At 47.9% G+C, this 24,205-nt stretch overlaps 4 protein-coding genes across 9 annotated transcripts in view; 2 read left to right on the forward strand and 2 right to left on the reverse strand.

The window, feature by feature from the left end:
* The first annotated feature begins 112 nt into the window (after positions 1–112).
* On the forward strand, positions 113–8,559 carry JOSD1 (Josephin domain containing 1). 3 transcript variants are annotated; one of them, XM_017823413.1, is made up of 5 exons: positions 113–193; positions 1,161–1,978; positions 6,548–6,676; positions 6,794–6,988; positions 8,367–8,559. In XM_017823413.1, the coding sequence occupies exons 2-5, from the start codon at positions 1,794–1,796 to the stop codon at positions 8,464–8,466; spliced, it is 609 nt and encodes a 202-aa protein (XP_017678902.1). In that variant the 5' UTR covers positions 113–193; positions 1,161–1,793; the 3' UTR covers positions 8,467–8,559. The 3 variants fall into 3 exon arrangements, with proteins under 3 accessions (XP_017678902.1, XP_017678901.1, XP_017678900.1); XM_017823412.1 differs by lacking the exon at positions 113–193 and adding an exon at positions 617–707; XM_017823411.1 differs by lacking the exon at positions 113–193 and adding an exon at positions 733–803.
* A 2,441-nt stretch (positions 8,560–11,000) lies between these two features.
* On the reverse strand, positions 11,001–12,858 carry TOMM22 (translocase of outer mitochondrial membrane 22). Its single transcript, XM_017823414.1, has 4 exons — positions 12,711–12,858; positions 12,490–12,608; positions 12,097–12,214; positions 11,001–11,748 (listed from the first exon to the last, which is right to left on the reverse strand). Exons 1-4 carry the CDS (start codon positions 12,819–12,821, stop codon positions 11,674–11,676), a joined length of 423 nt encoding a protein of 140 aa, XP_017678903.1. The 5' UTR covers positions 12,822–12,858; the 3' UTR covers positions 11,001–11,673.
* A 142-nt stretch (positions 12,859–13,000) lies between these two features.
* CBY1 (chibby family member 1, beta catenin antagonist) lies at positions 13,001–16,362 on the reverse strand. Of its 4 annotated transcripts, none has more exons than XM_017823343.1 (5): positions 16,272–16,362; positions 15,420–15,530; positions 14,625–14,730; positions 14,425–14,540; positions 13,001–13,560 (listed from the first exon to the last, which is right to left on the reverse strand). In XM_017823343.1, the coding sequence occupies exons 2-5, from the start codon at positions 15,495–15,497 to the stop codon at positions 13,480–13,482; spliced, it is 381 nt and encodes a 126-aa protein (XP_017678832.1). In that variant the 5' UTR covers positions 15,498–15,530; positions 16,272–16,362; the 3' UTR covers positions 13,001–13,479. The 4 variants fall into 4 exon arrangements, with proteins under 4 accessions (XP_017678832.1, XP_017678833.1, XP_017678834.1 ...); XM_017823344.1 differs by lacking the exon at positions 16,272–16,362 and adding an exon at positions 15,901–15,951; XM_017823345.1 differs by lacking the exon at positions 16,272–16,362 and adding an exon at positions 15,685–15,706.
* The window catches only part of DMC1 (DNA meiotic recombinase 1), a 31,779-nt gene continuing 23,920 nt past the window's right edge, over positions 16,347–24,205 (forward strand). Inside the window, exons 1-2 of the mRNA XM_017823331.1 lie at positions 16,347–16,549; positions 19,633–19,781. Coding sequence (XP_017678820.1) covers positions 16,445–16,549; positions 19,633–19,781 — 254 coding nt within the window. The 5' untranslated portion in view covers positions 16,347–16,444. The remainder of the gene's footprint in view (positions 16,550–19,632; positions 19,782–24,205) is intronic.

Raw genomic sequence — 24,205 nt, forward strand, 5'->3', positions numbered from 1 at the left:
CATACAGACACACACAACACAGCCCGCGCGACGTGTCGGGGGCCGCTGTCCAATGGGAGGGCTGGGCTTCGTGACAAACAACCCCGACAGCCAATCGGATACGGAGACTCGAGCGACGAGGCGGGACTAAGAGGCTGCCACAGGGCCCGCCCCAGTGGGTGGGCTTTCTCTCGGGCTAGCCAATGAGAAAGAGGTGATTTTTTTTCACTGACAGTTTTGTGAGCCAATGGCACGGGGAGGGCGCGCTGGGTGTCTCTCCAGCCCGAGGGACTGGCTGTCCTGGGCCGGCGTTCCACCACAGCCCCCGGCGTGGGAAAAGGGCCCCTCCGCCCCGGGCTCCTGGCAGAAGGCCTCCATGCCATGCGAGCCCACGGTGTTCAGACCGTTTGTGGTGCCCGCCGGCAGGCAGGACGCCAGCGCCAAGGAGGAAACCTCTCTGGCTGAGGGGCTCTGTGGGCCGGCAGGTGACCCCTGCAGAGCGGCAGGGAAAGCCATCCGTCCTGGTCCTCCGCCTGGTCGCACGTCCACTCCTCCACCGCCGCAAGCTTCAGCCCGCAGCACAGAGCGAAACCGGGAGAGGACTGGCGTTTGTTTGTTCACCTGGCGGTGAAACCGCTCTCAGCTCTATCCCGGCTCGTTTTGGCGCTGACGTCAGAAGGGGTGGGACCGCGCCTGCGCGCGGCGGTGGCCGCGTGCGGTGGGCGGGGGTGGGTTCCGCGCGCGTGTGCGTGCGCGAGAGCGGCGTGAGCGCGGTTCGGCGCGCGCGTGCGCCGGTGGGGGCGGCCCAAGGGGCCGAGCGGGCGGTGAGGAGGCGGTGGCGGCGGTACCGGCCCGGCCCGGCCCGGCCCGGAGGGGCCCTCCCGAAGGGAAGGGCGGGCGCCTCGGCCCGGCCGCGAGCCCCGAGGGACTGGGGGGGTTCAGACGCGGGCTTCTCCTCAGCGCGGTGGGCTGCGGTGCTCGCTGGGCCTCGGCAGCGGGAAGCGACCGCCGCCCGGGTTGTTGTTGTTGTGGTGGTTGTGAGGGCGCAGGGTGGGGAGGGCCGAGGTGGGAAGGTGCGGGGCAGGCCGTGGGGCTGGTCCCGCCTTTGCTCCCCTCCCTCCCACGGGCTTTGTGCCGCCTCCTCCCGTTGCTAACGGAGACTTCCCTTTGTCGGAGCGCAGGGTGACCTGTGAGGAATCGCCTTCCCCGCAGCCTGGACTTGGGCTTCTCGTGGCCTAGCAAGAAGCGGTTTCTTTTCCCGAGCTGTTGGCATCTTCCTGCCAGGATTCATTCGTTCCCAAAGGAATGGAGGAATGCAGCTGATAAGTGCTTAACCACGCTGTGCCCCCATAGGCAGCACCAGGCGCTGGCTTTATCGTCACCACTTTGGCACTTTGGGGTGGGCTTCTCCTTCTTACCTGCTCTGGGTACCCTTTTACTGTCACTGTAGACCAAAGGAGATGGAAGAAAAGGAGCGATGTGATAAATTCCAGCTGGTACCTAGACGCTAAGGGGAATTGTATATTTTGACTTTTTTTTTTTCCTTTTTTTGTTTTCTGTGAAGGGGAGGGGAAGTATTTTATGGGGTATGGGAGGAGGGAGGAAAAATATGCTGCAGATCTTCATGTGGTTTTTAAAACCAGCTGTCAGAGGGAATTACTGAATAACCTGAAGCACAAGAGGAGGGTTTGTGAGCTGGAAGCAGCGCTAGCCCACCAAAGAAAGGGGCAGTGAGCTGCTCTTGTGACTGTGGAGGCAGAAACTTCAGCCTCCTTCATTTCTCACCAACTACTCCACATCCACCCATCGAGAAAATGAGTTGCGTGCCATGGAAAGGTGACAAGACCAAATCAGAATCGCCAGAGCCACCCCAGCCACCACCACTGCACATTTACCATGAGAAGCAGCGCAGGGAGCTGTGCGCCCTCCATGCCCTCAACAATGTCTTCCAGGACAGCAATGCCTTCACCAGGGAAACCCTGCAGGAGATTTTCCAGAGGTAGGATACTCTCTGTATTGGTGGTAACTACCCCTTGTCCTCTGTTGATTGGAGGAATTTTCAGGTCTTATTTGGGCAAATGTAAAGAAAAGGAGGGATTCAGACTATGCCACTGCTTCGAGATGAATGTATCTTCTTTTTTTACACTCAGTCTTTTTTTTTCTTCCTCCATGCAGAAATTCTTTCTCTTTTTACTTGTTTCTTAACCTACTCTGGCTGCCAGTTTTGGGTCCAAGGGCTTTATTGCAGATGCTGTCATGGGGTTGGACTGCTGTCTTCTTCCCTACCCATCTTCCATGTTTTTGCCCCTGACTTGTATGTGTTATCTTGATGATAATAACACATTTGGGGATTCCCTTGGGAGAATGAAGGCAGCAGGAATGACAAATGGGTCATCATAAAAACTCAGTATCACAACACTTCTAAGATTTTTGGAAATTAGCAGCTTTGCCAATGAGTGACTCCTTATTTGAGTGGTTCAGTGAAGGTCTTCAATTATGTTGGGTTTTTTTCCATGCAGCAAGACCCTGATTTAATTTCAGTAGCTGGACCCCTTTTTTCTGTGGCATTGCTAAATGTTTCCCAACAGCTTCCGATAATTAAAGTGGTTAATATAATAATAATTCCAATAATTAATTCTGATAATTAAAGTGGTTTTGAGTTTTACAAGGATGAATGTAAATTATTAACGTAGGCCATGCAATAGCTCACGCTTTGCTCAGTGTTTATTTTACACTGTTTTGATGCTTTGTGGAAATTGTCCTGTTCGTGCCTTTAAAAATTCTGGTGGTCTTTCATTGGTGGAGCTAAGTGATCATATAGGAAAAGAGGTCTCCTTTGATGCTCACCCTGCAGATGTTGTAAGTCACGTAGGTTATGCTCAGCAGTTGACAGCATCTTGTGTTTGTGACAGGTAGGAAATCCCACGTCATGGCAGTGGTTATGTAGTTATTGTGGGATAAGGCAGTCGGGGTGCCCTATGCTGATGAGCGGGGAACTGGGCACCTCTGTCACTGCTCTCCTGAAAATAGCAGATTTACAGAACTGGTGCTTGACTCATGCATGTCTTTGGCAAAAGAAGTGTGGTAATGGACAGTAGCAGATATCAGATTGAAATGCAATTTACAATAGTGTTGTAGATAAAACTCCTGCTGGTCCATGGCAGGCTCAAGGCACTCTTTGTCCAGTGTAAAGACACTGTGGTTTTGTTCTAGAGCAGCAATTGTCAGAATCTTAATCACAGCTGGATTGCTCTTGGCCTGAAGCAAACAAAGGCAGTTCATGTGGTAGAAGGAGTGTGATGATCTAATTAGTTGGCTTTTGTTGGGCTTGGTGAGACAGAATTAGTGTACAGCATGAAACCTCTCAAAAAGAGATGGGATGTTAATCTTGCTAGACCTCTTGCCATAGAAGGGAGAGTTTGTTTTTGAGTCCAACCTGGTGGTGTTCCATCCTAATATTCAGATGAAGATAGATTGATTCAGCCCTATGGTAGTATGGAGGTATACATGGAAATTCCTCTTGGAAATGGATGAGCTATAAGCTGTGTGTAAGAATTGCCACTGCCTTTCCATTTCTTTTGGGTTACTACTTGTGTGTAGCTCTTTGATTTGCCTTTAAAAAGCGTGGATTTAGTTGCCTTTTATATATCGCTTGTCTTTTCTGTGTCTTATCATATTCTGTATGTTGATAAAGGACTGATGAATATTTTTAATAAGCTACAAAAATGTTATGGTATGATTTTTAAACCCAGTGTTGACAAGGTAATGACATCACAAGTAAACTTAAGCTTTCTGTAGCTTTTACCACATCCCTTGGAGAATGATTGAACCACATCGCTTAATCATTAGCTTCCCTTTTGCTGCATCCTATTGTGAAAGGCCAGTTTTGATGATTATCATCTCAAGAGTATACCAGAACTTGTTCCAGGCACCCCTCTGATTTCGTAGTCCTTCCCTTTTCTTTAATACCTTTTTGATGTTCTTCTGGCTTTTGTTGCAGGAATTAAGATTGCCTGTTCCAAGCGTTGCGTGGAGATACAAACAAAATCACTTCACTGGAGTCTGTGTATTGAGACCTGATTGGGAAGGACAGCTGCATACAGGAATCTTGGAGCCCCTTGTGTTAAGACAATACGTTGATGAAAGTTTCTGACTGAGATTACCTGGATTTCTGTGCAGCTTTGTCAGTCTTTCTCAGCTCAGTGTCTAGATAAAAAAAACCACCAAACAAAAAAACCCCAAACACCCCCATCCCCTGCCAAAAAAAAACAACTAAAAAAACTAAACAACAACTTTGGGGAGGCAACTTAATTCCTTATCTAGTAGAATCCTTCAGCTGATGATTGTGGACCCTACTTAAGTGTGTGTGTGGATAGCGACATTGAGGCAATTCTTGGTGCAGGTTTGGTCGCAGGTGCCACTTCTTTGAGACTGTCACCTGTGCTGGTCTCTTAATTTCATTTCTGGAGCTCTGCAAGTTATGTGAAGGAACAAAGATAAATGTGTTCTTTCAGGTCTCAAACTTGTATCTGGAGTACGGTGAAAGGAGAGGGTGCTTCTGTAACCCAAAGGGCTTTCTTGATTGTGAGGCTTTCCTAGCTCGCTGGTGCTCATGAATTAGGATGAAGCAATGATTTTGAGGAATTAGTTGTAGCCAAATGATCTTGCTTTATGGAGATGCTGGAAGAGCTGTGACAAGCTACAGTTGCATCTCTGTGACCAGTAAATACAGCAGAGCTTTGAGATTGGAAACCGTGAATCTCCGAAAATGTCATTGCCTTACTCAGAAATGTCCTGTTGTGGATATTAACAGCTTTTCCTCTTGCCATGGTGTTGTGGACTCTTCTCCATTCTATAGTCAAGTTCTCCCCACCCTCCTGTGGGGAGAATGCTGTTCTGCTGCAGTCTGCTCCAGTGCAGGAAAACACAGCTGAAGCCAAAAGCTACCTGTCTTCAGACCTTGGTTGGTGTGAAACTCCCTACTCAAACCACTGCCTTCTTCTTCTTGTCAAATGCCTTATGCTGTCAGAGCAGGAATGCAGAAGGGCTGAGGGATTTTCACTGGATGAAATATGCCTGCAGAATGTGCACTGTGCTAAAGGCCAAGCAAAAAACGTGCAGGAACATTAGGAGTTTTGGGGGATGGAGTTGACAGGAGGGAGAGGCAGGTGAAATGTGGGTGTTTGGATGATATGAAATCTGAACCTTGCACCAGCAGAACTAAGGAAGTCCTTACCAATCAAAAGAGCAACTCATTACAACAGAACTGATCGCAGGCTTGACTTTCTTTAGATTGGCATTGCATGACCTTGCTGTTCTCTGCTCCCAGTTTCCCCTGTACTTGGTTTTCCAGCTGTCATCTTCATCATAATACATCCCATCATCATTTTCCCTCCTTACAAAATTTCTTGGGCAGGGGGGAAGCATAAAACAATAAAAGTGGATAACAGGGTTTTTTGCCACATATCTCCATGTTTTGTGTCTCACATCCATTATCTGAAGCTGTGGAAAGGCCATCTTCTATTTTTGCATGTAACCTCATAGCAGTCCTCATCTTCCTCACAAGGGGAAGTGGAGAGACAGGCACTGATCTCTCCTTTTTGGTGACCAGTGACAGGACCCAAGTGAATGACCTGATGTTGTGTCAGGGGAGGTTTAGGTTGGATATTAGGAAAAGGTTCTTCACTCAGAGGGTGACTGGGCACTGAAACAGGCTCCTCAGGGAAGTGGTCACAGCACCAAGGCTGACAGAGTTCAAGAAGCGTTTGGAAAATGCTCTCCAGCACATGGTGTGATTCTTGGGGCAGTCCTGTGGGGGCCAGGAGTTGGACTTGATCCCTATGGATCCCTTCCAACTCAGGATATTCTATGATTAGATGAACACAATAGAGTGCGGTTCTGCATTTTCAGATGCTGTAGTAATGGGAGTGATGTCTAAGCAAGCTTGTAGGTCAAATCTGAGGAGATTTGTTCACAACAGGATTATCTGTTTAGTTACCTACAGCAACAGTTATTTTTTACCATCTAGCAAAAGCAGTGCTTTAGAGAGCTCCCAGCTGCAAATGTCTTCACAGCTTTGTGTCTGAATACTTCTTTCATTTACCAGTGAGAGGGTGGGGAGAACAACCTTTTCTGCATCCAGCTTCCCCTGCCTCTTTTTCTCACCCGGTCTTCAAGACCGGTGTTGACTGTCGAACTCTCAAAATTGTAATAGCCATTGTCCTAAATGGCAAACTGGCATTCACTCCAACTGTGAATTGAGGAAAAATCATAATTGAAGCATCCTTCAAAAAGTACCAGTTCAAGGGAGTGGGGGGGGGGAAGCTTTTTGGTCTCTTTTTGCATCAAAGGTAGGACCTTTGGAGGTTTTGTACATCAAAATTATTCTTAATGCATTACTTAGTCCCCTCAGCCCCTTTGATGAATGAAAAGGGGGAATGGAATAGTTTGTGTTTAAACACAAAACCCCCGAAAATAGCCTTCAGGTTGTACAGCAAGTAGCCCTTTGTGGCTGTAGAATACAGGTTCAGCAAACGCCTGCTAGAGCAGTCCCCTGTTCTGTTTGCAGGCTGTCTCCCAACACCATGGTGACCCCCCACAAGAAGAGCATGCTGGGAAATGGGAACTATGATGTGAACGTGATCATGGCAGCCCTTCAGACCAAAGGCTACGAGGCGGTTTGGTGGGACAAGCGCAGGTACTGACAACTTGTGTAATTCTGGAGGTGGCTGCTGTTTGTGAATATGAGAAAGAGATTGAACTGAAAGCACCAGAACATAATCTTACTGCTGTCTTGTTCTTTGCACTCTTTCAGGGATGTTAACGCCATTGCCCTGTCTAACGTGATGGGCTTCATCATGAATCTGCCCTCCAGCCTTTGCTGGGGCCCCTTGAAGCTCCCCCTCAAGCGACAGCACTGGATCTGCGTCCGGGAGGTGGGAGGCACCTACTACAACCTCGACTCCAAGCTCAAGGTGCCCGAGTGGATTGGAGGTGAAAGTGAGCTCAGGTAGGATTTCCTCAAATCTTTCCCTGTTGGAGGTGAGAAATATGTCCTTAAACAGTTAGTGATTGAAACATGTATGGTTGGCCTTCCATAGTAAATATTTGAAAGTAATAAAGTTCTTGTGCTTCCACTTGGATTTATGCCCCGTTTGGAGAGAGCTAGGGAAGTGCTTTCAGCAGCGGCAATCTCTGTGAGCTCAGGAGAGCCTGACTTGGCCTCTTAATGTGTCTGGCTCTGTCATTAGTGGTAAAGGCAGAGGCCAAGTCTGGTATTAGTGGGTGACCCCTGCAACAAGATGTGCTGTGCCCTGCTCCCTCCTTGAATGTGAGAGTCTCAGCATTCTTTGCCTCTTTAGTAACAGTCTGTATGTTCCCAATAAAAGGCTTTCCAGACTAAAAGTGCAGCCTTATCCCTGACAGCAGTGAAAGCTGTTTGTTAGAAATCACTTTCCTATGTAAGCACTGACTTGGCTCCTCTTCCCTCTTTAATCTTAACATGTGATAGTTGCTGTAAATGCTTTATAAAGTCTCACCTGCTCTTGGTTGTTGTTTAGTTTCCATTCCATCGTGTTGTGAATCCTACTAGCGGCCTTGCTGTCTTGACTAGACTTGTGATGAGATAGGGATTGCACATCAGCAGTATTTGCAGAGCTGACCATGCCACTGAAGTCTTGGTAAAGGGAATGTCAGCCTTCTGTGAACTTCTGGGATAAAGCAACACTGGAGTTTTTATGGAACTACTGTGCAGAGGTTCTGGTGGATTTTATCCTGTGTGTATTTTTCTTCAGCAGTAAATATGGGCTTTCTGTATTGGGAGTTTTGGAAATCTGGAACAAAAGGTATCAGAGAAAACATTGATTTGACTTTCAAATTTATTGGAAGTAATCCAAGTTTGGTATTAGAAAAAGCTGAGGGGCAGAAAGGGGCTAAAGAACCATGTCAAATGACCGGGTGCTATGACCTGGGATAAGGACATCTCAATGATGGGCTGTTTTTTTCTGCAAGTGTTACCAGATTTGTTGGAATTATTTTAAATTACAGTGGGATTCTTGATCTTGGAAATCTGAAGAAATTGAACTTGGTTTTAATTCTATTTTTGCTACCTTGGAAAGTGACATCTATATAGACTTCTCTCTTCTGAGGTTAAGATAATGTCTGTCTGATTCAGAGAGAGTTTTCTGGGCAGAGCTGTGTTGAATCTATTGGGACAAGTTTAATATTTGTTTGGGGGGGTTTTCTGTTGTAAAATAACTAAAGACTTTGGGCAGGGTGTGTTTCTCCCATTTCTTGTCACATCTACATAGTTAGTTGCATTTAGTTGTTGTAGAAGATGATAGAGTTCTACATTCAGAAGCATTTATTTCTATTTCTCTTTATGATAGGAAATTTTTGAAACACCAGCTGAGAGGAAAGAACTGTGAACTCCTACTGGTGGTGCCAGAGGAGGTGGAAGCACATCAGACCTGGAGAGCTGACGTGTGATCTGGACCGACTGTCCTCCAACTACAGCTCTTCCCTTTTACCAAACTCCTGATGTCCTAAAACCTGGATAATGGATGCCCCGACTCTTCCTGTCTGGAATTTCCTTTGTTAGGCTCTTCTCTTCCTTCCTTGGTGCAATAGGGCAATGGCACAGGACGTTGGGGGTGGTGGGTGGGGAAGAATTGAGGCCAGAGTGGAGGAAACTGGAAGCCAATCACTTCAAGGTGGATGAGCTGCGTGCCCTTTGGCCAGCAGGAAGGCATCGTGCTCTTTAAAACTGGGCTGGGGGCGAGGGTGCCTGGAAACCTCCGGCCTCCCTTTCCCCACCTGGCTCAAGGCTGTGTATGGTGGGACCCTGCCCTGTCCAGGGCTTGCCAGGGAGGAGCAGGGGCCGAGCATGCTGCCACCTCTTCACAAGTCTCTCCCTCCAAAACAAGTCACCATGAAGACATTTGCAATTCCTAAGGATCTCTCAGGACACTCAAAACACTAGGAATGGTACGGTGCTCAGCACGACCCTCTGCTTCTTAGGGCTGGTTTGTGCCAGAAATTAGGAAACAATAATAAGAACAGTGTCATCTTCCAAGAAATTCTTCAGGTAGCTAGAGGATTCTTCCCCAGTGTCTCCAGGGATTTATGTATGTGGTGAGCAGTTCTTTGGCAGCGTGTGGCTGGCTAAGGTGACATGGAAACAGCAAGCACAGGCTGAGGAGTATCAAGTTTCTGGACTGGAGAGAGGCCATAGTCTGCTTGGGTTTCTTCGTGCTGTGGTGCGGGGGGGGGATTATTTTGTTTTATTTTTTAACACCTATTATGGTTTTCTGCATGGTCACCCAGTTTAGAGGCTGCTTGGAGAGAGGAATAAAGCTGAAGAGGTTTTGAGAGAAATTTCATTCCCTTTTATTTCCCTCTTCAGAAGCCTAGCCCATAGTCAGGAATGTCATGTGAAATGTCCCAGAAATGGGTCAAGTTACAAAATAAAAATGAGCTGAGGAAGGAAGCCTTCATAACAGGTTTGCCCTTTCACAGTTAGTAGCCACTGGCATGGGAGCTGCAGAGGGTCCACCAGAACTTTCAGGCATTAGAGACACCCTGACTTGGTAGTTGAACCAATCTCCCCTTTAGTGTTGGCCGACAAACATTCCATTAATGGATGAATTGCTTTTTCCTGCCTTCTGTGGGGAAGAGTGACTAGACATGGAGACTCTAAGCAGAATCCCTACCGGCTGTTCCCAGTCACCCAGATGAGCTGTAGCTCAGCCATGCCTTCCATGGCAGGAGGTGGTAATGCTGAATTTGGAACAGACTTCATTCTGTTTAGCACTTCCTGGGTGAGCTGCTGTTTGCTTCCCTCTTTTACATGTCTGAGTTGAACAGCAGCCTCTGGTACCTGATGGAGCTCGAAGGATCCTGCTCCATCATGCAGGAAAGTCTCATTACTGATGTTCGAGCTGGTGAAAGGAGGGCTTGTAATGATCTTTTCTCAGTTATTTTTCTCTTCAGAGCTCTGCAAATGCATGAGTGGGTGCTTGAAGCTGAAAGACCACCAAAATGGCACCTTCCCAGCAGAGAGGCCATATGAGGACGGGATGATGGTGTTCACTGCCCCCTGGACATCTGGCAAGCACTGTTTTGCAGTCCTTTGAGCACAGCCTCCCACAGTAAAGGGCAAACGGCTCTTACGTTTTAAAAAGTCATTTCGTAACACATTCCAATGACCAATACCAGCTGGCAGAGTTTTTAAACACTTTCCAGGCAGGATGTGCAGCCTGCAGGCATTCTGCTCCTGACTTGAAGCCATTTCTTCAAGAGGGGTAAAAATATATCTCAACAGCAACATTTTCTATGCTGATTGAAGTTGCACTTTGGAGAAAAACCGTTTGCATGGAAACTGCAAGCCAATGGACAGTGCACAATATGCAAAGATGTTTTAAAATACTTTGGGGCTACTTTCCTCTCCTTGTACGTCAGCTGCTTCCCATGGGGGGGAAACAGTGTGATCCAGCTGCTCAGGTAAAGGGAAAGTGTACGATCACACCCCTGTGGGAGGCGAGGCTGCCGTGCCCAAGGGTGGGTGAGCCGGTCCAGTCCCACCGCTCAGGAGTGGGGAAGCCCCTGTTTGTTTTCTTGCTTGTTTGGTTTTGTTAGAGCCTTGTCTTGGGTTTGTTTACAGAGATGTATTTTGTTTAACCAAATATTAAAAATGGGAAAAAAAAAGTTTCCATATAAATGTCCTATCACTTCTGTATGTTCAACTGAATTGTTCTGTAACAAAGTATGTAAAGGATAAATAAATTTTTTTCTTTGGTTATAAAAGCACCACCTTTCTGTGAGTTTAGAGCCTTGAACGTTGGTCACTAGTGCTGAGCACCTCCCTAAGAACTCCCTTAAGCCATGCAAGGCTTCCCCCCCACTCTGAGGGTGACAGAGCCATGTCAGTCCCTTCCCCGTTGCCAGGAAGTGCATGAAATGGAGAGGTCCCTACACACAAAGCTCCCAACAGCTCTGAAAGAACTGAGCCTCCCTCAAGGACATCTATTAAAATCACACTGCTCAGGTTGGATTTATTTAATATTCCATACAAAAAAATACGCAGCTGATATCTGAAGTTCTACTTTATGAGGCAGAGAATCTGCGTGGATGTGATCGTCTCAAACCTGGCCTGCTGCTCCCTCTGTTCTCACACACACACAGAGCTACAGTGAAAGTGTTTCTGCAGACACATCTTCCCAAAGAGTGTTTTCCATGGGGTATGGATTGCCACCTGCACCCCTCCTTCCTCTGCTGCAAAAGTCACTCCTGCCACCGGTGTCCTTCAGCTCCGAGTCAGGCAGGAAAGAATTTGTCCTCTCTGACTGCTGCTTTTCAAAGCTTGACCTGTGCCCCAGGGTGGTTTTGGGGGGGCAGGGGCAAGGAAGCTGGCAGAGGAGCTCCCCCAGTCCAAGTCTGTACCTGGTTATGGCATAGTGATTGAATAAAAGGAAATACTCATGATTTCTACAGGAGGGGGGATGCAGACAGGAACCGTCATCAGGTCCAGAGGAGGGGCTTCCCCCCCTCGTTGTGAACAGGTCAATGTCCCAAAGGAGAACCAAAACCAAAAACAAACAAAAGGAAAAAATGCCCTGACCCAACAAATCAACAGTTCAATATATCATAATCGCGAGGTCTTCCCACTTGATATGAATCCAACTCAGCTTCCGCAAATTAGATTTTTCCAGACAGCGGAGGCAGGGCCCCTGGCATTCCCCCCGAGAGCCCTGTGTTGGGTCCAAGGAGGATCTGAAAGGAAAACAACTGGTTGAGTGGCTTCAAGGACACAGGAAGGATTCCCACCCTGTCCCTCCTCCTACAGGTACTGGCAGTGCCACAGCCGAGGTCAGGGTCTGACCACAGCCCCTGTTTCAGCTATTCCAGCCCCTCAAAGCCTATCTCAGCTGGAGAAAGCCAGGTTGTGCTTGCCAGATTGTCCCACTGGAACATCCAGCTGGAGAATCTGGTGGGATGAGTGAGGCCACAGTGTGTAACAGTGCACTCCTCTCCCGCAGCAGCTGGTCACAGGGGGAGGCACTGGCACTCCCAGCCGACTTTGCAGGGCTATGAGAGAGGGCTGGGCTGTTCCTGCCTTACCTGTCGCTGCTGCAGCTGCTGCTGTTGCTCCATCTGCAGTTTTTCCGTTTCAAAGACGACAGGAAGAACCAGAATCATGAAGGAGGTGGTCCCAATCCACAGAGCTGCCCTAGAGAATCTAGCAAGGAGAAAGAACATTAGGATTTAGAATCAGTTCTTTAGCCACTTCTTACCCACTTCCCTTCCCACGCTTCCCTTCTGCGCCACGGGCAAAAGCCTTCCCCCAAATCCACCCCCGAGCTCCAGGTGGCACCTTACCCCCGCCCTCCTCGCGCCGCCCAGAAACAAAGCGCGGCCCTGCCGCTGCCCGCCGGCCCCGCACTGCGCTACCCGCGGCCAAAGCCGCCCCGCGCCAGCCGGGCCCGCTTCGAGGGGCTCCCGCCGCCCCCTCACCTGTACATCTTCTGCGCTACCGTCAGCGACAGGTCGAAGGTGGCCCCGGCCGCCGATCGCACGCTCTCGGGGAACATCTCCGTGAGCCCCCACAGCCGCTCCGCCAGCGTCTCGTCCAGCTGCGGGCGGCACCAGCGTGTCAGGCCCTGCCGCCCGGCCCCGCGGGGTCACCGCGCCCGCCCGGCCCGCCCGGCCCGCCACGCCGCCACTCGCCCTGATACCTCCTCGTCGTCCTCCTCTTCTTCCTCCAGCTCGTCTTCCAGCTCCTCGGCCTTGCCCGCGCCGCCCTTGGGCAGCAGCTCCTCCGGGGACAGGGACGCCGCAGCCGCCATCGCCACCAGACAGGACGGAGGGGAGCGGCGGGCGGAGCGCCGCCGGAAGGGGGGCGGCCCTCCCGCCGCCCGGTCCGGGCGAAGCAGCGGCCCCTGGCGGCGCGGAGGAACGATGGCCGCTCCCCGCCCGGCCGCCCCAGCGCAGCGCGACCCGACACAAACACCCACAGAAACGTGTTTTAAAGGCGAGGTTTTATGTAGATTATGCAAAACCCTCGAGAACGAGCAACTCCAGCATCCCGCTCGCCCAAGGCAGGCGGCGAGGCTTGTACGAGCCTCCGCGGGCTCCCCATGGGGGGACAGGCTGGAGGGGGCAGGGGTTTCCCTGCCTTCCTAAGGCAAGGAGGAGGAGCCCGCACGGAGAGGGATCTTCTCCACCGCCCTTGTCCGGCTGCCTTGGAGAGAAGGGTATCTATGCTGGGTTGCTGCAAGGTAAAGTGCTCTGAGAAAAAACGTGTTAATTTTAACAGTGCTGCGGTGCCAAACCAACCATCAGCAGCATCACGGCAACGCACAATGCTGGAGGCATCTCGTCACTCTTGGTCCCATGAAACAAAGTACCTACACACAGTACCAATGTGGCTGGGAGGCCCAAGCTGGCCCTGGCATCCTGTGCGCCAAGACCCAGAGCCAGCTCCATTTTCCAGCCACCTCTTCTTCACTTCCTCCTCCGGCTGTGCTGCTTCAGCTCCTCCAGCTCCTTCTCCATCAGGTGGGACTCAGCGGTGGTCTCGGAGAGCTGCAACGCACAGCAAATGATGACAAGAGTGAGTTAAAAGCTTGTGAGGCTTCTCTGACTTCACAGCACAGCTGAGATTTACCACTGCGAGCCAGGACCTGTAGAAGGGAATTTGTTCCTATTGAGCAAGGGGGAAGGTGCCATGTCACACTTCACTGAGATCACCCGGAAAACCTGGAGAGCAGCTAGGGTTTCTGCTCAGTGCTCCAGCCACAAAAGCCACTTGCCAGTTTCAAAACATGTGAAGAGTAAGGAAGGAAAATAAAGGAATGAGTATTTGTCCAGACTGACATAAAGGCTAAATCACTTAATAGACGAAGAATACACGTGTTCTATTTCACTGAAAGTCTCTCCAGATTTTAAGCACAAAAGTTGTGATCTTAGGATAAGGCTGAATTTTGGTTTATTTTAGGGCTTGGGATTCTTTCATCCACAAGTTTAAACACAGAACAGATGTCATGTCCCTCGTGACAGCAGATGGAAGTTTTAATCCTCTGTGACCAGAGAGGGTGGCTATAACTCAGTTTCACAGTTAGGGCAGAGGCCAGAGTGGCAAGAAAAATGCCATTCTCTGTGCAGAAGGGGAAAGAGGAGACGTGGCGCTTGCAGGCGCTGCCCTCTCCTCAGCCGCAGCATTCACAACAAGCTCTGGTGCAGGGGGAACCTTTCTCTCTCCTCACAGAGCAGATCAGGCTCTACTCCCACAGTCACTTCACTGTTACATGAATGCTGCACAGCAGGGTAAGGCAGAAAGCAAGGTGCAGTGGGAGCAGCCTCCTTCAGCAGTCCCAGTACCCTTCACTTGGGCCCTTCACCGAGGAATCTCCACTGCTATAGGCAGGCAGGAATAGGGTGAAGACTCACCATGTCCAGCAGAATATCCACTTTCAGCCGAAGGAGGTTGTTTTCTTCCTCTAGCTGCTGGTTTCGTTTGCGCAAGCGCTGCAATTCCCTGCGATCCCCCGTGAAGCTTCCTGATTCTGGGAGGAAAGAAAGAGGTCAAAATATAGATTGTCAGCCAAACGTGGCTACTTCAGACCAAAACAAGCTGAGCTGCACTCTACCTGACACCCACTGGCCATTTTCAAACTTCAGGCTCTGGCCAGCAAGGTTCATGGAGGGAGTGCCGTACTCCAGGCCCAGCTCAACCTCACGGGTGGATCTATCCATCTGCAGGAAGAAGATCACACTCAGCATTCCACAGAATTCCAAGCCACCCCCTGCTCTCCCATTTCTTAGTGAATGGCATTAAAATGGAAGATGCTGGTCCAAATGGCCCTGGATCCTGGAATCCTGCTTTGGTCATGTACTGCTGCAGTAGACAACTGGCTTCTCACTACCATCCCTGCACTTTCTCCCACCCAAACACACACTCATCTCCCTGGGCTTGAAGACCACTGGTGAGGAGTTTTCAGAGAAATGGTTCTGGACTGCATGTAGGGTAACAATGATCTTTCCCTGAGCTATTCCATTTCTAGTTTTATATATAGTCACCGGTGATCAGAAATGGGGCCGAACTGCAGGAATAGAGCAGCACAGCTGGAATCATAGAATATCCTGAGTTGGAAGGACCCCACGGGGATCGAGTCCAACTCCTGGCCCTGCACAGGACAGCTCCAAGAATCACACCACATGTCTGAGAGTGTTGTACAAACGCTTCTTGAACTCTGTCAGGCTTGGTGGCGTGACCACTTCTCTGGGGAGCCTGTTCGAGTGCCTGACCACCCTCTGGGTGAAGAACTTTTTCCTCTCCCAGAAGCTGGGAGCTCTTGTAAGGGTTACAGTACTCACAGCAGGAGCCACCCGCCCCGGTTACCAAGCAAGTACTCCTGCAGCAAACCATGGGCACTGGGACTCACAAAGTGCAGGTTGGAGAGAGAGACCCATTTCCTGGGGGGTGTCTTCTTTGGGCTAAAGGAGTTCCCAAACAGGGGCATCACGTGCTGCTGGCCGGGCTTACAGGAGGCTCCCTGAAAGAACAGGAGGGATAGGGCTGTTCTGAGGCTGTGGGACAGGAGCAGTGATGTGACAAGGCAGCTACGTTGGCAGGGGCGAGGTTTGCTTCAGCTGCCCATTTTCCAGCACTGACGCTGCCCGGTTTCCACCCAACACCAGCCCTCGCACCCTTTCTCCCCAGGCAGTGCCCCCCTGGCTCTCAGAGAGGCTGAGATGGCGGTTTGGGGGGTACCTGGCTGCCCACCCGCCACCACTGCCCGGCAGCACCGGCCCTCCACGGGCACCTCCCTCGCACCTCTGTTGCCACGTGAACAAGCTGGGATGGGGGACAGAGGGCGCAAAGCGTCACAGCCCCCCCAGCCCTCACCTGTGCCCCCTCCCAACCTGTGCCCTCTCCTCACCTGTGTCCCCTCCCTGCCCGCGCCCCCTGCCCTCGGCCGGTATCCCCCGCGCCGCGCGGTATCCCCCGGCACCGGCTGGGCACGGGCCGTACCACCCTACGGGCACGCCGAGGAGCTGCGAGGGGAGCACCGCAGGGCGTTATTCCCCGCACGGGCCGCCATCGGGATGCTCCTTTGTTCTGTTTTCCCTCCCGGCATCTCACTGGCGAAAGCAGCGGGCTCGGCGAGAGCAGAACCGACGAGGAACACCCCCGCCCCGCAGTGGTAGGGTCAGCCCCGCGCTGCGGGGGCGGTTGGGCCGGGCTGTTCCATCGGGCTTCGCCTCAATGACGGGGGGGTGTGGGGGGGCCGCACCTCTCCGTTGGGCCGCGCTGGCTCCCGGCGCTCCCCGTCCGTCCCCAGTGGGATCCGCCGCGTGTCCCGGGAGCGGTTTGCGGCCGCCGCGTTGCCGTGGCGACGGGATCCGCCGGTCCGCTCCGCCTCCCGTGGTGGGGGAAGACGGGGGCGGAGTGGCTGGGGCGGTGGGGATGAGGCTCTTCTTGCGTCAAAGTTGTGATGTGCTATCCGCGCTTTCCCTAGCACCCTCCCGAAAATGCTTGAGTCGGTTGGAAGACTTTCTAAAATTGTTTTGGGTGGGTTTTTTGTTTGTTTGTTTGTTTGTTTTTCAGATAAATACCTATAAGCCCTATAAGGCAGAGAACCCCTCCTTGCTTGGGAACATGGGAGAAAAAGTGGAGGAGGTCTGGAGTCCTGGACTGCGTGTGTTCAGGGGATGATGGGTGAGGAGCTGAAGAGGGAAGTATCCCACAGAGCCACAGAATCAATTAGGTTGGAAAAGACCTCTGAGATCATCGAGTCCAACCCATGACCGAACTCCACCGTGTCAACTAGACCATGGCACCAAGTGCCACGTCCAGTCTTTCCTTACGCACCTCCAGGCACAGTGACTTCACAGGAGCAGCTCCTCACATGCCTTTCTCTGAAGCAGTCCCAGCGTCCTGATTTCCTGCACGCGTTGCAAAGTCCTCCCTTTCAGCACATGATGGAATACATTTAGTTTTATTGTGTTACTTGCTGGCTTGTATTCCACGGGAGGTGGCTGTGGCAGTTAGTTTGGATAATATTTTAAATGAACAGCAGGGGTATGTAGCAGATATCACCAGTACTTTTTATATTGCAGGGCCAAAATGCCATTCCTAAATTATAAAATAATTCTCCAATATGTTAGAATTTAGTGATCTGAATTTACTTGCTTCATTGTTAGAAAAGCTTCTGTTGAGGACTTCCTGGGGCTTTCCTGAAAATTTTAGATGAATGAGATACTAAGATGCTGACTTTGGTTAAAAGGGAACAATAAAGAAAAGAAGAAAAAAAAAAGGGGGGGGGCAGGCAGATAAAAGGAGAAGAAAAGAAGAAAATCACCAACCTTTTACTTCGGTTTGTACATGTATTAATACTCCAGGGGAAAAAAAAATCCAACAGTCTTTCATTCTCAGAGTGCTTAATTGGCACCCTGCCTGAAGTGAACCAGAAAATGACTCGCTTGGAATGAAAATTGAAAAGATACCACAATTAAACCCGGTGTCTAGAGACAAGAAAAATCTCTGGTTCTGCACTATCTTCTGGTAGTCCAGTTAAGCAATGTCTGTTTCTTGCAGGATACATGCTATAAACACAGTGGCCTTCTGACCTGGTGTACCAGAGTCTGTGCACTGGAAATTAGTGATTTTTGCAATAAGAGAAGTGATTATATTGTGTGTGGGGAAACCAACATCCTTAAAAGTAGAATAAAAACTTGCCATTCTGAGCAAAGTCTTTGTGAAGTAGTCATGGCTTCTATCAGCATTTAATACCCATTGGATAAGAAATATGAAGGTCCAGATAAATGAGGGCAAGAATCTTGGAAGAAAAGCTGAGAGAATGTAGAATTAGAATTTTGAACTGTAAAAAAAAAAAAGCAGCTATCCTGGGTGCTTATAAGAGCCAAAGACCACATAGGATAGTGAGGGGCTGAGATCTTAATACTCACTTTCTTCTTTTTCATTCATTATATGCACTGAAAATTTCTGAGTTTCCAAACAGATACTCAGACCTGAAGAGCTCCAGGTGAGAGATGCATCTCCCTAAGTTGCTCATAAACAAAGGCACATATGTTTCCTTTGTAAACACTTAAAGGGGTTTTTTATTGCGGGGGTGGGAGGGGGACCAACGACAGATGTCAAGAAGCGCTGGTCAGGACATGCCCTGCCAATAACACAGGGGGAGTAATGTTCACCTTCCTAGAAGAAACCTCTATGTTTCAGCCCACTTGTTGCCTGAGTTCTCCTTGCACTAAGCAGGATGAGTATTGAAGTAATACATTATAGTTACTGTAAAATTAAACTGTCTCATGTATCCAGGGTCTCACCGTGATTCCCTGACAGCCTCTTTCTGTGGAGCAGAGACTCTGAAAAGGCCAGGCAGCCCAACCCTACTACTTTGGCACATGGGGTGAATGCTTCCTTCTGTGTGCGCCTGATGGCTGTGTGCATGGTGGGTAATACCTGTGTGAATAGTCTCACAGTTGGTAAGGGTTGTGAACGAGAGTTCAGAAAGCTTCTCCTGGAGACTGAGAGAAAGAGGTTCAGTGTCTGATTTCCGCTGTGATTTGCTTAAGGAATTTTTCTTCTTTGGCATGGCATTACTAAGTTTTATTTCTTGCCAGACTCCATTTCCTTGAAAAATGCTGTGGAATTTCCTTGCTGCACCAACCTCCTGGGCTATTCTGGCAGCAGCTTTTCGTAGTTGTTTCTCTGCTCACATCAGGTAGATACCGAGACAAGAGCTGACCGTTGCTGTTTCGAGCATTGCCTCTCGATGTATTGCATTGTTCTCCTGCCAGGGGGTAGTTTGACATATGATTTTGAACGATGCTAAAAGCATCATGGCATAGCACAGTGCATCCTTTTGTGCCTGTTGCTTTGTGGGGAAGTGAATGCCTAGCACACACACTCTCTGCTGGGACAATAACTAGAGATCACTTAGGTCCTGCAAAAGCTCATTAAATGGCGAAGAAACTGCATATCACAGTCATTGTGCAAGGAAGCTGTGTATGTTCTCACGAAGACATCTTTGGGAACACTGGTGGAAGGCTGGGAGATTGACAGGATGAAGGTAGGGCTGCAGCACATGGCAATGTGGAAGTTTTGGAATAGACCCAAGCTGTTCTTGGTAGCCTAATTTGGAGCATCTTCTTCAGCTTTTTTGGTTCACAAGCGATAGAGAATCTACAGCTTAGGTAGTCTCAGAGCTGCTTTTAACTCCATAGTGTTTCTCTTGCCTTTTTTCATATACACTATGGGATTATTATTGTTCTCTGTTATATCAATAATTTTAGGGAGCCCCCACTGACTGGTGAGTTCAGTAGGCTTACTCTAAACTTACTCTGATGTAAAAAAGAGTATTTATTGTAATTATTGCTGCTTGAAACTTGCTACATTGCCTAGTGAGCTAAATGAGACTGATTTTGAAACCTATAAAACCTATTTTGGCATATTGAAATTAATTCCCTGCCCAATTAAATTTTTTTCAGTAGTGAGGTAATTCCCGTTGCCTCAGTGCTCTGCAGTTAATGACATCCCTTCTTTTAGTATCCTAGATATTAAATACATCACCTATATTTTACTGACAAAGCAGACACATCTTTTTCTCTCTCTGTTTCTTCTTTTCATTATAGCCAACTCAAGAGATAAAAGAACAGCCGTTTCACCGCTTTGCAAAGAATTGTGCTTTCCTCCTGCTTGACTGCCGCCGGTTCCACCACCAGGAGGCCCTCGTTCCAGTGCTTACGGCGAGGCAAAGAAAGCACAAGGACAGCAAAAAGAGGTAGAGAAACCTATCCCCACAGGAGTAATCTGAAATTAATACTTATCTATAAACATAGATTTTCAGAGTACTGTGCAGGCATCTATTATTAGAATCTATTATTATTGCAGGAATCCTAATATCCAACTATTAGTTGTACTGTAACTTCTGGGAATAATGGAGTGTCACAGATGGTATCCCTGCATTGAATCCCTCAGTGACAGCCAGGAAAGTTCATGCCTTTGTCTTCTGGATAGTAAAGCTCTTAGTGACCTAAGTAAAATAATAAAATGAAGTAAAGCACAGGTTTGACTTCTAGTCACTCCCGTCTGCCCTCTATTACCCAATGAATATGCCTTCCCCTTCTTTGCCTCTGCCTTCTTTCTTTTAGTTACTTATTCCTGGGTTCTTAATTTTCTTTCACTTTTCACAGCTGGCTTTTATTGTCTCTGAAAAGTTCTAAATATCTGCACTAACAGTCTGTCTGATTGTTCTGTTTTGCTAACATGACCTTTAAAGAAAGGGGGAAGGAGAAATGTTTTCATCCTTTCTTTTTTACCAAATCATGTACTTCTTTCCTTAATTATTGGCTCTTGAAAGCTGCAGTCATTGCTTTGGCTGAAATGTAGTTTTTGTTATTCAAAAGAACAGTGTGTCCGTGATCTCTTAACTAAAAAGTATTTAGAGTTGCCTTTTTTTCCCCTTAAACCCTATTTTTTTCTCTTAATTGCTGAGTCAAGCCTTGTATATCTGCTTCTGTGCTGGTTTCCCAAGATCATGTTTCAGTTCTGATGAGTCCAAGACACAGCTTTGTAATGCAATTTCAGAATGGATGATAGGTGAGAATAGTTTTGCTCCTTGCAGGAAATGTGGCTCCTGCAAGCTGTAGCCCCTTCTCTTTCAAACCCAGTTCCTGCCCTCCTGCCCTGAATTCACACATATGCATTTTACATGTTTACATTTGTTTACTCGGGCCTTTTCTTATATGTACTAATGTGTAATACACATATCCTCTGCTCTAAGAAGCAGAAAAAGCATAAATGAAGCCATGACGATGTATGCAAAGTTCCCAGGCCTCTGAGGTTTTCCAATCACCACTCACCATTCTGGCCACACTATTCACTTAAAAGAGTTTACACAAATACACAGGCAGTTGAGCCACTCACGCACTCTGGAAAGAATCCATCACTTCCTGACAAGAGTTTGCCACGAGGCTGTCCTTAGTGACTGGGAGACTGAAGGCTCAGAGAATACGTGCTGCTCACACAGCAGTGAAAGCTCGTGTTAAGCTCTATTTCACTCTGTTCCTATTACCTGGCTACTCTTTGCTTCCTTCCACATCTGTATTTTCCTTCTTCTTTTTGTCTCTTAGTTTCACAGTCGTCTGTTTCCATGGATCACTTAACATGTCCTTTCTAGGAAATGATGAAATATTAAACCTCCAGTCTGTAAGTTCCTGATGAGCGGATGCAGGGAAAGGGAATACCAGTGAAAGGGTCTTAAGGATCTCTGCGTATGCGTTGGTGTTTTGTGCTCTATTCTAATCCTTCACAGCTGGCAGATGCTGGAGACAAGATGTTCAGCCTTCAGGCTTTGCTGCTGTGTTGTTTATAAGGGAGAGCAAACAGGGCCTGTATTCTAAATCCCCTTCTAAGCTGATTTTATATCAGGGCATAGGTGAACATCAGCTGTGCTTTGTCCGTACAAACAAGTGAGATACTGTGAAGCTCAATGTGTATAGCACGCTATGGAGATCGGAGAGAAGTGCTAAATTCTCTTTCTTCTTCCATGTTCTTTCACTGTTCCTTCTATGCCTTCACTTAGGCATGCTATGAACTCCAAGAACTGGAGACTATTCTCAGCTGGAACCAGAAAAATTCAAGATGAACAATCCACTGTCACCAAAGTCATGGGAACACTGATGTAAGCATTCTCCCTAGGTCCTGCTATTCAAAATAAGAATTTCATACCCAACCTGGGTGGTCATTTTTCTCCCCAGGATGCCTTGATCTATAGGTCTTAGTCTGCACTAATTCTTTGTGTCAGAAAGGTATGCCTGTGGATAGCCTCTTACTAAAGGCAAAAGTTGAAAGTAATGTGGTCTTTAGATGATGTGGTGTCTGCAGCAACATGACAATGGACTGTTTGGCCCAGTCCTTTCCAGTTCTGCGTATCTGCTGTCAGCTCTTGTGGCTGCTTTTCAGGCTTTTGGGGAATGCAGAATACTGGTCACCAATGGTCTGCGCTACCCAAGGGACAGCAATTTAGAACCCATTCCTATGAGGCCTGGGAAGGCCAGGTATAGTAGTATTTAGAGCAGTAAATGTGAGATTTGGTTGGTTTTTGTTTTCTTTCTTAATTCTGGGTTGTTTCCTGGCGTAGCAAGGGATGCAAATATGAGACATACCAGGATCAGGTAGAAGGTGGTCTTGATAGCTCAACAGTTGCCATGTAAGGAGTTGTACCTTGTCAGTGTGTTCAGCAGCAGTAAAGCAGGATCTTCATTAGTTCACAAGGGAAAGCAAACCCTGAAAATATAAATTTTGAATTTGCATTGAATGCCCAAGCATAATGAGCCTTAATGGAGGGTGCTCTCTCTGCATAAACTTAAAATAAAACATAAACTAAGTCTTGGATTCTAAACTTAGGAACTGTGTTTTTCACTCTGCCTCCCTTCCCTAGATTCCTTCAAGATGACAAGCAGTCCAGAGAAGACTGGTAAGCACTCTGTACAAGAATGCAGGATAAAAATATATTCACAAATATGTGCAGCCAGCAACTGGATGTGTCACAGAAGCTAAGGCTTTCATTAGAAGGAGTCATTACTCTTAAGGAAACTTTCCAGTCTGACCATTCAGGACCTACTCTGTCAGTCACACTTGGACCAAAGCCCTTTTGCAGCGGGCGGCTCCACGGAGTCAACGGGTGCCTCGCCTGACTCTCTACATATCCCACACTCACACAGTCAGACCAGGTTTCCTTACTGGCTCAAGCTGGGGTTTCCCATAGCAGAGGCTCAGACATCTGGATCCTTAAAATAATTTAATCTTCGTGCAATAACAGAATGACAGCTTGAGTGTGGTGCCTCCGAGGAGGGACCCCGAACAAAGGAAGCCCTGGGTTTTTATCCCCTCGCAGTCTTCACAAAAAAGTCCTCAGCAGGTGTTTATTCATCTTAATTTCAAACACATGCCCCACAAGCACCTGTTGCACTTCACTTGCTCTTCAGGGATTTTTGCTCATTGAAGGTCAGCAGTTCCCCAGACAACACTCGCTGCCTATATTGTACTCTCCGGCCAAGATCCAAGATACAGCAGACATTTCCTTTCGAAAAAAAGTAAGAGAAGAATGTGATATAGGGAAATTTATACTTAACTTTGACTGTGCACCAAGTGCTTAAATATTGTAAAGAATCTCATCTTTTTAATAGGAGGGAAGGCATGTCATATTTAGAAAGTGGCTCCCAGCTCACACATCTGTGTAATTTGATTCAGTTTGGAAATAAAAGCAGATGAAAATCTGAGTCTCTGAAGATTTAAATCTTGTCAGCCCGAAAGAAAGCGAAATTGTTTTCATGGGTCAGCAGACAGGCTGTTCTCACAATTCATTCATTCATTTACTGCTGAAGTAATGTGCTACTTCAGTTCCAAGATTAAACAACTGGTAGTGATAACTTGTTGTCAGAGATCATGTCAGGGTGTCAAGCCTTGTGTAGAACACAGGAAAGCTAGTAATGGAAATTAAGACAGGTGAGCCAGTGTGCAATGGGCTGCAAGTAACAATAATCAAGTCAGTAAAAAATGGGGATTGCAGCATCCAAAACAAATATCCAAATTTGATATTTAGTCACCTAGATAAGTCATGACACTCTCTAAAATGCTCCATAATAAGCATTTATCTTGCAGGCAATCGGAACTGCAGGCACTTAAGCTTTTGCTCTTTAATTATGAGCGTCTAATTTAATTTCTGGTTTGATTTCTTGGGACCTGGATGACCTAGATGATGGACTATAATGCAATAGCATTACCACTATACTTGGATACAGAATAGCAAATTACTTTGAAATGTCTAATAGCAATTCACTGGATCTTTAGACATGGTTTTTGTCAGTGGTTTAGGAGAAAGAAAATAATGCTTGTTTGTCAGACAAATAAAGGAAAGGTTCTAAGCACAGAGAGCAAAGAAAGTGAGGGAGAAAATAAAAAAACAAGAGAGATAGTTGGGCAAAGTGGCATGGAAAAATTATGAACAGTGGAAGAAGTGGTAGTGGATAAAGGTACACAGAGGCTGCATTGAATCGGAGGCTGGAAATGTTGAACTGGATACAGAAGCCAGTGAGATATTTAAAGCCAGTGCTGATAGAGTCAGTAATTTATTTCTCTACAAATGCTTTGGAAAGAAACTGAATTATATTGCTCTTAAATTGAAGTTAAGAACAATGTCAA

This window comes from Lepidothrix coronata, unplaced genomic scaffold (assembly GCF_001604755.1).
Source record: "Lepidothrix coronata isolate B3197 unplaced genomic scaffold, Lepidothrix_coronata-1.0 Scaffold102, whole genome shotgun sequence".
NCBI lineage: Eukaryota > Metazoa > Chordata > Aves > Passeriformes > Pipridae > Lepidothrix > Lepidothrix coronata.